Genomic DNA, 13,984 nt, shown 5'->3' on the forward strand with positions numbered 1-13,984 from the left:
CATCAAAGCTCGCGCATTCATAATAAAACGTGCCGCAGACGGCTCCGGGGGATGAATAAAGGCCCCCTGTAGCAAATCCATGTGTTTTTGTAAGAAAAATATCCATATTTCAAACATAATAAACACTTTTCTCTCACTTCCGCTGACTGTCATACACTGAAGGCGTTCCGGCACATGACGTAGGACGCCTGCGTTGTGTGATTAGTGACGAATGCGGAGAGAGAACAAAACAAAACGCCAGTCATAAATTAGAAGTACAAACCGAGGATTTGCAAAAAAAATATGTCGGAGGATTTCGATGTAAACCAAGAGGAGACTGGTTTTCCTTTGCTAAAGGAAGGAAACTTTGCTTCCTTTGCTCCTATAAACAAACTCGTGAGACTAGCATATCTCAGAGGCGCGCGCGCTGCACATACGTGCTGTGTCATCCGCCGGAACTGCTTCAGTGTATGACAGTCAGCGGAAGTGAGAGAAAAGTGTTTATTACGTTTGAAATATGGATATTTTTCTTTAAAAAACACATGGATTCGCTACAGGGGGCCTTTATTCATCCTCCGGAGCCGTGTGAGGGACGTTTTATTATGAATGCGCAAGCTTATTTGACGACTTGTGGACTGTTCAACTGCAACACCCGCTGACTGCAATGATAGAGCTTGGAATAGTCAGGATAATTTGTAATATAACTCCGACTGGATTCGTCTGAAAGAAGAAAGTCATATACACCTAGGATGCTTCGAGGGTAAGTAAAACACAAGATAATTTTCATTCACGGGCACAAACGTTTCTCTCACCCATAAACCACTCTCAGTTAACCGATTAATTAACTGCTCCATTTTCAGAAACACAACAATCGCCTTATTCATTCGTGAAGCTGATATAATATCGTCGAATTCAATTTGTTCTCCGACTATGACAAGTGCCTCTTCCACGCTTACACCGGGTTCTGGCACACACCTACACCCATTACGCTGAGTCAGGTGTGGCATATCTTGTACAGAGTCAGCCATGTCGGCCAACAACAAAAAAAGAGCTGCGCTAAGCACGGTCAAATTTACGCAACGCCGCTCTAGTCTGAAATAATATCGCCAAAGAAAGGGGGAAAATAAAAGAAAGATAAACAGCACCAAGTTTTTACACCCGCTTTCACGCTCTACTCTCACGCATACACACTCCCAGCATGCACATCTCAGAGAGAGAGAGAGAGAGAGAGAGAGTGTGTGTGACTGAGACAGACAACGAAGACACATTAAGAGATGCTCAGCAGGAATTGATGCATGAACAAATGTTCAAAATTATCTTTCAGTCTTACACACAAAAACACACACACTCAGGCAAGTTAAAATGGTAATATACAGAGCAATGGATCTTGTCACTAAGGCTCCAGCGCCACATTGTCATAGGCTGATACAGCAGCCAAAACCAACCCCCCCTCATTAAACATTCATTCAGTCTCAGCACATTAATCATGAATGACGAACGAGAGAGGGGGTGAAAGGGGGAGATGAGGGCAGGAGTGAATTCGGTGTGCTGGTCTCTCCTCTTACCCCCTCTGTAAAATATTTTCTCTCCTTTACTACCTTCTCATGCCCAAACTCCAACAAATCGTATTGTTTTACATCATTCTCTTTCTCTGCCGTGTTGTATGGCCACACAGTGTGTTGAGTGGGCAGCATAAATGCTCTCTGATTGGCTCTGGCTGCTGAGGGGTTTTGGGAATTGCTGTTTTAGAAGGAGAGGGGTTCACTACTGCTGAATAATGTACATCTGAATCTGTCAATCACAGAGAGAAAGACTGCAATAATATTCCAAAACGTAGCTTACAGTGTTAATGTAAATAGAATTAGCTACTGACAGAAATAACACTATAATGGAATACTTGATCTTGATTGGGATGCTTTTGCATCAGGGTTTTGGCAGGGTTTCTTTTGTGAAAATGAGCTCCAATATGTCTGAAAAAAAAACAGTAGGTTTTCTAGCGCTAATCTATGTACATAATTATTTAACAATTCTAAAATTATTGTTTCAGACATCATTTATTTTAACAATTTTACAAAAATATTGTTTAAAGCATGACATTTCTAAACACACAAAAAATTGCAATTCTCACTTTGTTCTCAAATCTCAAAACTCTCTAAGGTCTAACCGCATAAGTTCAAATATTTAAAAGCACCCAATGCTCAAATGTGAACCTGAAATGTGCACATATAAATATATGATCAGAACTCCATGCAGCTCCTGTATTACTCTCCACTGGAAATGAATGACTTCTGGTCTGTGGTTTGTGTGAGGTAGTGAAAAGGAAGCTTTACACTGTCTGTTAATGAATGTTTCTCTATGTGTCAACAAGGAAAACCCCTGCATTGCTCATACACGGTAAGTAAAACACAAGATAATTTTCATTCACGGGCACAAACGTTTCTCTCACCCATAAACCACTCTCAGTTAACCGATTAATTAACTGCTCCATTTTCAGAAACACAACAATCGCCTTATTCATTCGTGAAGCTGATATAATATCGTCGAATTCAATTTGTTCTCCGACTATGACAAGTGCCTCTTCCACGCTTACACCGGGTTCTGGCACACACCTACACCCATTACGCTGAGTCAGGTGTGGCATATCTTGTACAGAGTCAGCCATGTCGGCCAACAACAAAAAAAGCGCGGTCAAATTTACGCAACGCCACTCTAGTCTGAAATAATATCGCCAAAGAAAGGGGGAAAATAAAAGAAAGATAAACAGCACCAAGTTTTTACACCCGCTTTCACGCTCTACTCTCACGCATACACACTCCCAGCATGCACCTCTGCAAGCAGAAAGAGAGAATGAATTAATTAATTAATTAATGGCTCCTATAAGAACATTCTCTAAACCTGCCTCAGACATACTAACAAACAAATGCAAATTGGATTTTTCTGGTAATTTCTCTGGAATTATATGAAAAAAAATTAACAATATATTTTTGTAATGTCTATTCAATGTTTTGTCTTCCACAATAATGTAATGTCTTCATTTGGGGGCTTTTCTCAACAAATACTACAATTAAACAGCATGCCATGTAATTAATTCAATAAAAAATGCACTGACAGCTCTACATTAAACAAATGGAATCATGTTACAAGCACAGGGAGTATGAGATAATCTATCGTAATAGTATTCAGGTCAGACAATGTGCTCTTGCCAACACTCGTTGTCATTCAAAGAAGGTGACAATGAGCCGATGTCAGAATGTGCTGAGGGAAGTGGTTTTGTGTGCCAAATCGCAGCAGGGCATCTACGTACCTCGACACCTCGCCTGAGGTTACCCCGAGGACAAGAAAGGCATGAAAGGCACACAATATCACCATAAAATTGCATCTACAGTCAATAAGACAGCATCTAAGCATAGCTTAAGGAAATGGAGCTTGTGAACCTAGAATAAGGCATGGCACAACGTAACAAAAACAAAAACATATCGGCTCCGAACACACACAGCCAAACCTTTCAAAGCAACATCTACATTAAAGGAAAAATCGAGAAATAGGGGATAAGGAGCTCCTGGTGCATAAGCGCTATTTCAGGCACACTAAAAACATGGCTCTCCCAAGACTCAACCGTCTTCTCTTCAAAAAATACCCAGCAGCAAAGAACTCCCAGCAGGCCATAGATCTGATACTTTGAAGGCTTTTTCCCGTTCTTACCCCCCTCAGAATCCCTGTTCTTCTCAAAGCTTCCAAGAACAATCACTACGATTTTCCCTTTCCGCCTGTTTATAGTTGTCAAAAACATTGGGGGGGAAAAACTCCCAGTTAGGTCAACAAGCAAGAACCGTTTTGATGGTCGGCCTGATTCGCTCCGTTCCTTCACACAGACATATGCGCACTTCCGCAATGCCTCACAACTGAATTTAATGTGCTGGTTTCATTTGTGAACTTGAGACTCTTCTCAAGGGCATTTTTTTTCCCTCACATGCAACCGGAAAATGCTTTCTTGTGGCACAAACAGCCATTAAGAGAGTCCTTAGCAACAATCCACCCCCTCTTCTTCTCATGAAGAGCATGAACGGCGCTCAGGCTGGAGCCAGTGTAAGTGGTAGTGCCTTGAGGAGCGAACGCTCGTGTACTCATCACAATCAAGTGCTTGTAAGTTGTTTTCTACCTCACCAATGACGAAAGGTTAATAAGTGGAGTAAACAATGAAGTTTAAAATAGATTTGAAAATCTCTCATGACTACACAGAACTGCTAGTGTTTCAATTTATGATTGAAAGACAGAGGCAATTTTCAAAACTGCAAAATAGATTGGAGCAAATCCACTCAGCATATTGCACATTTAATACAAGTGTTGTCCAACTATCTTTGAAAATATTAATTAGCTTTTAAAAACCCAATTAAATGTAAAAGAGAAAAACATTAATAGTAAACTTTTTTTTTCCAAGTAGCCCATATTGCGGCTATGCATACAATGTAAATTAATTACATTTAAATATACATTATTCTGTAATTATGTGTACATATATAATAAAATTATTTTTGCATTATAAAAAGATATACACGCATTGATGTGCGTGCATATAATTGTTCATATTTTATTATTAAATGTCTTTTTATAAAACAAAAAATGTATTACATTAATTATATGCAAAATGTATAATGTTGTGTTATGCATGGAATATAAACATTTTGCATTATATGAATATGAAAACACAGATGTATAATATTTCTGTGTAGACATTAGGTGTGCATTTAAATGTTAATATTTTAAGTTTTTACATTATAGTTTTTTGCATTATATAAACTATAAATATCAAAAACAGATGTAAAATACGTATACATATATATTGTTTTTTGTATGGAATGTTTCTGTGGCTCAGTGGTAGAGCATTGCATTAGCAGCGCAAAAGGTTGTGGGTTCGATTCCTAGGGAACACACATACTGGTAAAAAATGTATAGCCCGAATGCACTTTGGATAAAAGCGTCTGAAATGCATACATTAAATTATAAAATGCAAAAAAGAATTACGCAAAAATAGATATTAACATACACATACATTATGTGTGCAAAAAATTGTTAATGTTCATTGTATTTTTTGCATGGAAAATATGCAAATATCTTATGTAAAATATCTATATAAACACACTATATATAGTGCATAAGTTTTGCTAATTAAATAGACATTTAATATGTTTTGCATGTGTATGTATATAAACATTAAAGAGCACAAAATCATAACTTTACAAGAATTCAGTATTCAATTAAAAACAATTCAACACTTACCCATTAAAAATATTTTTATAATGTATGGTGCATCAAAACAATCCATACAAAATCTAAGTGAGCATCTGCCACCTATTGGCCAAACTGCATAGGACACTTTCAATCAAACTAGATGTACTACAAATCCTTTTATTTGGCCATTTAACACTGAAAACACACAATAGACACAAAATTAACTGAAGACAAGCAGCAATTTGGGAAGCTATATAAACACACACTATATATAGTGCATAAGTTTTGCTAATTAAATAGACATTTAATATGTTTTGCATGTGTATGTATATAAACATTAAAGAGCACAAAATCATAACTTTACAAGAATTCAGTATTCAATTAAAAATAATTCAACACTTACCCATTAAAAATATTTTTATAATGTATGGTGCATCAAAACAATCCAAACAAAATCTAAGTGAGCATCTGCCACCTATTGGCCAAACTGCATAGGACACTTTCAATCAAACTAGATGTACTACAAATCCTTTTATTTGGCCATTTAACACTGAAAACACACAATAGACACAAAATTAACTGAAGACAAGCAGCAATTTGGGAAGCCATTAAATGAGCCTGCCAGAAAAAAAAAACAAAGCCAGAGAACAAACATAACGAACACATTCTGCAACCATTCTTGATTTGCATACTAGCATAAGTACACACTGCCATCATTAGGCCTCAGGAGGAACTACCTGAAAAAAGAAACAGGACTTGGAATATAGAGCTCAGGTGAATGAAAAACAGCAAAAAGGTGGTGAGTGAGAACTGTACCGTCTCCAAATCTTTGATCACCACGACACCCTTCTCTATTTCCAAGTCACTCTCAGTGTCATTGTGTGACCGGTATTCCTCACTGTCCGACTCAACCGCGCTGGGCTGCAGGAGAAAAGGAGCATCCCGATATTTGGCACAAACAAGTGATGCATACCAACAGGATTTTGGAAGTTAATGCAAACCTCAAAGTCCGGATCAGCTGCGTGGTCTTCCTCGGCCAGCTCCTGATTGAGCGCCTCCACCCAGGAGTGCTGCTCTACCTCCTCTTCCTCATCCAGGTCATCCTGTTTTCTCTTGCTGCCTTTGCCACAAGGCTTTGTAGGGGAACAACGCACCTCTAAAGCAGAAATAAAAACACACCTGCTGCATTTTTTCCATATCGGAAAACAGATTTTATCTGAAATAAAGGGATAAGCATACCAGGGGACACAGCACAGCCAATGCTGGTGCAGACCGGATAACCCAGTGCGCTCTGGATGCGCCGGGGCAGGATGGCCAACAACAGCCGCGTGACCCTGTGGAGACGCTTCCGGACTGTTCTGCACTGCCTCTCTTTTGGGGAGCCACTTTTTTCCTCCCGAGTGGGAGAAACGGACTTTACTGGTGTGGAGAACCCAAATAGCCACCACAAGCCACAGAGAGCCCGCATCTGAAGAAAAGGCATACTAGATCATTCAGAAAATATCTATTCAAGTTACACTATCCACCTTATTTAAAATTAAGATCAGCCATGGCCATTTGTAACTTGAATGTGCAAGGCTTTCTCTGCCATCTGCTTCCAGTTATTTTATCTATACAAAAAGAGTCCTTTATGCTGCTTGATATTGCAAACAGGGTTATTAAAATAGGGGTAAACTAAAATTAAAAACAAACATTTTTAATTACTTGAAAAGTAAATGTTAACTGGAAAAAAGGACTCATTTGCCATCTCAAATTTTAATTTAGTTTAACTTGATAAAATAACTAAAATGGAAGTAAAAATTAAAAACTACATAAAGAATACCAAAAAAAAGACAAAAAAACCATCAAAACAATCCAAACAAAATCTAAGTGAGCATCTGCCACCTATTGGCCAAACTGCATAGGACACTTTCAATCAAACTAGATGTACTACAAATCCTTTTATTTGGCCATTTAACACTGAAAACACACAATAGACACAAAATTAACTGAAGACAAGCAGCAATTTGGGAAGCCATTAAATGAGCCTGCCAGAAAAAAAAAACAAAGCCAGAGAACAAACATAACGAACACATTCTGCAACCATTCTTGATTTGCATACTAGCATAAGTACACACTGCCATCATTAGGCCTCAGGAGGAACTACCTGAAAAAAGAAACAGGACTTGGAATATAGAGCTCAGGTGAATGAAAAACAGCAAAAAGGTGGTGAGTGAGAACTGTACCGTCTCCAAATCTTTGATCACCACGACACCCTTCTCTATTTCCAAGTCACTCTCAGTGTCATTGTGTGACCGGTATTCCTCACTGTCCGACTCAACCGCGCTGGGCTGCAGGAGAAAAGGAGCATCCCGATATTTGGCACAAACAAGTGATGCATACCAACAGGATTTTGGAAGTTAATGCAAACCTCAAAGTCCGGATCAGCTGCGTGGTCTTCCTCGGCCAGCTCCTGATTGAGCGCCTCCACCCAGGAGTGCTGCTCTACCTCCTCTTCCTCATCCAGGTCATCCTGTTTTCTCTTGCTGCCTTTGCCACAAGGCTTTGTAGGGGAACAACGCACCTCTAAAGCAGAAATAAAAACACACCTGCTGCATTTTTTCCATATCGGAAAACAGATTTTATCTGAAATAAAGGGATAAGCATACCAGGGGACACAGCACAGCCAATGCTGGTGCAGACCGGATAACCCAGTGCGCTCTGGATGCGCCGGGGCAGGATGGCCAACAACAGCCGCGTGACCCTGTGGAGACGCTTCCGGACTGTTCTGCACTGCCTCTCTTTTGGGGAGCCACTTTTTTCCTCCCGAGTGGGAGAAACGGACTTTACTGGTGTGGAGAACCCAAATAGCCACCACAAGCCACAGAGAGCCCGCATCTGAAGAAAAGGCATACTAGATCATTCAGAAAATATCTATTCAAGTTACACTATCCACCTTATTTAAAATTAAGATCAGCCATGGCCATTTGTAACTTGAATGTGCAAGGCTTTCTCTGCCATCTGCTTCCAGTTATTTTATCTATACAAAAAGAGTCCTTTATGCTGCTTGATATTGCAAACAGGGTTATTAAAATAGGGGTAAACTAAAATTAAAAACAAACATTTTTAATTACTTGAAAAGTAAATGTTAACTGGAAAAAAGGACTCATTTGCCATCTCAAATTTTAATTTAGTTTAACTTGATAAAATAACTAAAATGGAAGTAAAAATTAAAAACTACATAAAGAATACCAAAAAAAAGACAAAAAAACTTTAAAATTAAAAATTAAAACAAAACCAATTAAAATGGATTTAAAGTGTTGATTAAAACAATAATAGGATCTCAGTGATACTAAATAACACTGATTGCAAACTGATATTAGTTATAATATTTTACATTTTTTAACGCTGGTTTGTGGCGCCACGGCGTTCTTCTGTGTTGCATAAGGCAGATTTTGAAATGAAACACAAAGGGAAAAGATAGCATTAATATTAAGATAGACAGAAAGAACTGAATACTTAATAATTGAATCAATTAAGAAAAAAAGTTGGTCGTTTAATAATCTGACATTTTAAATGAGAACACAGACTACTAACAAAACCTGTACCATTCTGCAGCTTTTAAATCATAACAGAAAAGTAAAAAAAATAAAAAATAAAATAAACAGTAAAAAACAAACCAGTATGTAAACAAAAGTAAGTAAATCCAGCTGAATCTGGTTTGTTGGAACTAGCTGGTTTATGCCGGTCTCTCTCCAGTCTGGTGCTTAATGGTTTATCTGGTTTCCCAGTATGCACACTTTAGAGGTGGAAAGTAACGAATTACAAATACTTTTGTTACAGTACTTGAGAACATTTAAAAAAAAATTCTACTTTGAGTATAATTAAATTGTGGTACTTTTACTTGAGTAAAATAAAACAAGTATTCAACTTCGCTACATTTATTTTTCACCAAAACTACAAAGAACAAAAAAAAAAAAAAAATAGAGGGAGAAACCGAGCGAGCTGGCATTTGACGGGCACTTTTCAAACTTCTGGGGTGGAGCCCTGCGCTTCAGCCAATAACAGACAGGTCTGACTCTAGTAAAAAACAAACAAAAACAAAAAAAATTCTAACCTTCCAGTTCCGCTGCCGGGGCTGGCCGTTCAAACCATGTTTTGCTTTGACTGTCAATCACTGGCGTTGTCGTTTTGAATCAGCATAGCGTTTCAATATTTTAGTGAATGTGACCTATGTTCCGATTTTAAATCGTAATTTTGTCAGCTCCTGAAATGGGTCATACCGTTGATATTACCAGAGCACACAGCACTAAGTAAATAGAAAACTCGGTTGATAGAATTATTGTATGGACAGAGCAAGAACAATGTAAGTGTCTAAAATACATGCACACAGTTAAGTTGAATGGTAAAAATTGCCCTCTTTAACCGTGTAGTTAAACTAAATTTACGAGGCTAAAATAACCTCAACATTAACAATAACAATAACAATGAAATAAGAGCGCATGCATTTTTACAGATAGATCAACCAGGATTTACCTGTCAATCAGATGCATTTTCACTTTTTCATCCGTGTGCGTGCTTTGGATGCGTGTGCACATGGGCGAAGAAACGAGATAGTCCATGTATGACCAGACGATTTATTCATATCCAAAACGAAACGATGTGAACATGCAGCGCAATGTTTCATTCACACTCTAAGCCGGAGGGCGCTCTCGCGCAGAAAGTCCAAAACGGCCCAGTAGAAGTAATATATAATAACTTATGACATGCAGGAAATCCCTAATATGGACAAAGGCATCCAGCTATGGCTGTAGCTAAAAAACAAAAAGGTAATTTCATGTCATTTCCAGGTAATAAATATAGTATATGAATAATGCAGTGCTAATTGACAACATTACAATATAGAAACTATTCTGCCTTGTGTTTGTATAAACCAATCCTAAAATTGTCATTAGGAAAACACAGAGAAAAATATTATAGAACACAAATGATTGTTATCGTCCAGCAGTGTATTTGATTTCTTAGGCTTTATTTTTTTCTTATGTCTTTTAATTGGCTGTCAATTAGACAATTTAAAAAAAAATAAAATAAAAATTTACATTTGTCCCCCTCATTTCTGAAATGATGGCTACGCCCCTATGTGTGCAGTACAGAAAACAATGCACAAGTCTTCTTGTGCTTGAATGGTTTAAAGTCATTAAAATGCGCACAAAAAGGAATCAATAATTTTATAACAAGTAGGCTAGACGATTCCTGATCTTAAGCATCCTATTCCAGAATTGGAATAAATTTTGGATTCCCAAGCCTAGGCATGGGTTAACATAATAAAATGCTCTTTTTTTTTTTTGTCCTACCGAAAATGTGCCTGGAGTCCACCTTTGTTATTATAACAAACTACACTTTCAACGTGATTTTTAACCATTCAAGTCAAGAAGACTCAGGCTATTTTCTCTGCTGCACACACATCCTTGTGTAAGCGTTCTTTAGCCTGTTGATTTTCATTCATAGTATTCAGCCAACTATGAAATATTTTGCAATAAGGTGATATCTAAGATTTATTTATTTCCTTATTGGAATCGAAATTAGGAATTGACTAGAATGGAATCATTAAAATTCAAACGATGTCCAACCTTACCCATACCCCACATTAGGGGTGTGCCGGTACGAGTATTGGTACGGAACGGTTCACGGGGCAAATTCCAAATGGAGTGGGGACTTTGGAGTGAGCAGGGCACGTACGTGCCATTATGTAGTCGTTTGGAATGCACTTGGCAAAGGGAGCGATGTAATTTCCTCATTATCTTCAGCTGGGATGTTCCCGTGACAATGCAGCACGGTGTCCGTCAGCAGATGTGGCTGTTTTACTGTCATAAATGTCTTTTTATTGTTGTTAGCATAACTGTTGCAAATAAACATACATTTTATATTTTAAAAAGTTTATAAAATATGCTATATAATATACAAAAACATGTAAAACTTTTTAAAATATAAAATATATATTTTTTAATGCCGGTGTCCATCAGCAAATCTGCTGACTGACACCGTACTGCGTTGTCACGGGAACATGCCAGCTCCCTTTGCCAAGTGCATTCCAAATGACTACATAATGGCACGCACGTGCCCTGCTCACTCCAAAGTCCCCACTCCAAGGGGATAGGGATGATCCCTTCCATTTGGAAACTGCCCGTGAACCGTTCGGTACCAATACTCGTACCGGCACACCCCTACCCCACATTATTTTTTACTGGCACCTTTCCATTCACACTTTGTTTTCTTTTAAACCTTCACTTACCCTTCTTTGCTCTTGCCCTTCTTAAAAACAACCACAATCTTATACGTGAATGTACTTTTCAAAATTAGTTACAATAAAACAGTTGTTCCTGGCAACAGGGATCGGTAGTATGTTTGCTTAACATAGCATCAAACATGACAATTTATGAGACTAATATCATGTTTTGCTCCAAAATCACTATATAACATCAGTCGTGTTTAAAACAGGTAGCATCTGTGGTTCCATGTTGCTTCTTATCACAGTGAGACAGAAAATAGTATAAAATTCGATTCTGTGATGCAAGCCATGTCAATTAGCATTGCATTTGTGTGTTTATTGTCTTCCACATTTCATCAGTCAAAGCGTCTCTATCTGCATGTTATTCAGCTGTAGTGATATCTGATGCATTTGTCCATAAGGGTTTTCCTGGGTCTTACTTGTGAAACAGACATTGCAGTACATGGGTGTTAGGATTAGGGTTAACCCTGCTCCATAATGCTCACATTGTCTCATTTTGGGTAAAAATGGGAAAAATAATACTTAAGTACTTTGTAACTTGAGTAGTTTTTCAGCAAACTAATTTTTTACTCTTACTTGGGTCATTATTTTTCAGTACTTTTACTTGTACTCCAGTAAATCATTCCTTAAGTCGCAATACTTTTACTTAAATACAATTTCTTAGTACTCTTTCCACCACTGGCACACTTGAAAGGTGTCCATTGAGGCCAGCAGACCACTTTATGCTAGTTTTATTTAAAGTTTAATGAGATAAACAAATTGTTTGAACATTTACGTTACACATTAAATAAGTTAATTAAAAGATAATGCCACAAGGTTGTTTGTTCACAGTTTGACATTTAAAATGAGCTAACAGACTACTAACCAACCCTAAGAGGTACTCAGACCCGGGGTGCAGCTTGTAATCACTTTAGTTCACTAGCGAGTTACTCACAGTAAACCTGACTGGCCAAAACTGTGAAATCCGACAGAAGATGGCTGAAACGACTCCACCTCTCTTCGCCACAGCTTTCTTCTGTCGAGAACAAAAGTTTTGTCTTAACAAACGCTCATTTTCGTCCTGAACGTCTCGTATGAACAAAATACACACGGTTTTGTCTCGGTGAGATAAACGTAATCAAATAAACTTGCCTCTTGGCCCTCAAATTCCTCTGACTCAACGGCGTAGCCGCACTGGATAGTCATCTCGATGCTCTCTGAACTAATCCACCGACTGTGGAAACGCGATTCACCGCCAATTTACAAGCAGCCATGCACGTGCTAATTAAACCAGGTGAGTTTTTCCAGCCCACTGTGGCTTGTGCGCGACTACGCGTGTGTACTGCATAGTGCGCACTACGTGCTGTTTTGAAATAAAGTATGGGGGGGAAATACCTAATACTTTACCTAAAAACAAATTTATGTTTAAAGTTTGGTAAAAACTAACATGAAAAATTAAATAATAAAAATCAAAAATACAATGGCTATATTTTATATAATAATTTAAGAAGGTAAATTTCCCTTTTAAATTAATTAATCAAAGTGTAACTTACTTCAAATAAAGGACATCAAAATGATTGCACATCAAGAAGTCATAAACAGCTAAATATTCCTAAAATATATTCATACAAATTTTCACCTAAAATCCGTTGTTTTGTGCACACTATACCATTATATTAAGTAGGCCTATCTTAGAGTACAAATATATACATGTGGTCATTATTTGTGACTAGGAAAGTGCCATAATATACGTTTTAAATGTAAAATCGACTTAAATATAGTTTATCACTTCAAAGAGTTTTCATAATCTTTCTGCCATTTTGTTTGGTTTTGTTTTCCGGTTTATTCTATTAACAGTAATTGCAGTGACTATGGTTACCAACAGGGCCGGATTTACGCATTCTAGGCACGTGGCTATGCTCGCTCGTCCAGGGGGGCCCAAACACAATGAAGAGATATATAATATTTTTGTTATACTATGGGCTATCTACAACAGTAAAAGCAGTGTTCGAAGTATACCGTGGACTTTGGGGGAGCCCACTTGTTTTGTTTTTTTGCTTGCGCGTGGGGACTTACAAAGATACATAACAGCTGTGTATGTACTACTTGCTTTATGCAAGCACTATATAGGATAAATCACTGTACAGGATTTACCCTATTATGCTTTATCGACACAAATTGATAGGTGAAACAACAATCAGCCACCCACAAATAGTCTATAAACAAAGCATCAGGCTGTCTTTGAGTTCACATGAACAACGGTTAAAGTTACTCGTCGTCAGGCTACAGAAGAATACCATAATTCCTCCGTTCAATTAGGCCTAAGACATCGAGAGTCACAAAGACCTATAACAACCCAGCCACAACACAACATGCCGTTAACACAGAATCGACTACAGAGTCCAGCGTTTATATTTGTTCTACGAATCTTTGAGTTAACATGTACTAAACATGAGTGGAATTTGCACCGCAGCCCCCACATCTTGATGCCCATGAAAAAAAAACCCTGTTAAGTTTTTTTTTTTGAAG

General features: G+C 37.9%; 1 protein-coding gene across 2 annotated transcripts; it reads right to left on the minus strand.

Annotated features, from left to right (window-relative positions):
- Positions 1 to 7,135: 7,135 nt before the first annotated feature.
- Positions 7,136 to 12,819, minus strand: LOC107586460 (uncharacterized). 2 transcript variants are annotated; one of them, XM_016273828.1, is made up of 6 exons: positions 12,608 to 12,819; positions 12,411 to 12,488; positions 7,857 to 8,085; positions 7,619 to 7,773; positions 7,434 to 7,538; positions 7,136 to 7,354 (listed from the first exon to the last, which is right to left on the minus strand). In XM_016273828.1, the coding sequence occupies exons 1-6, from the start codon at positions 12,659 to 12,661 to the stop codon at positions 7,334 to 7,336; spliced, it is 642 nt and encodes a 213-aa protein (XP_016129314.1). In that variant the 5' UTR covers positions 12,662 to 12,819; the 3' UTR covers positions 7,136 to 7,333. The 2 variants fall into 2 exon arrangements, with proteins under 2 accessions (XP_016129314.1, XP_016129313.1); XM_016273827.1 differs by having other exon boundaries at positions 12,411 to 12,491; positions 12,608 to 12,818.
- Between the last annotated feature and the right edge of the window lie 1,165 nt (positions 12,820 to 13,984).

This window comes from Sinocyclocheilus grahami, unplaced genomic scaffold (genome assembly GCF_001515645.1).
Source record: "Sinocyclocheilus grahami isolate Dianchi unplaced genomic scaffold, SAMN03320097.WGS_v1.1 scaffold81.1, whole genome shotgun sequence".
Taxonomy (NCBI): domain Eukaryota; kingdom Metazoa; phylum Chordata; class Actinopteri; order Cypriniformes; family Cyprinidae; genus Sinocyclocheilus; species Sinocyclocheilus grahami.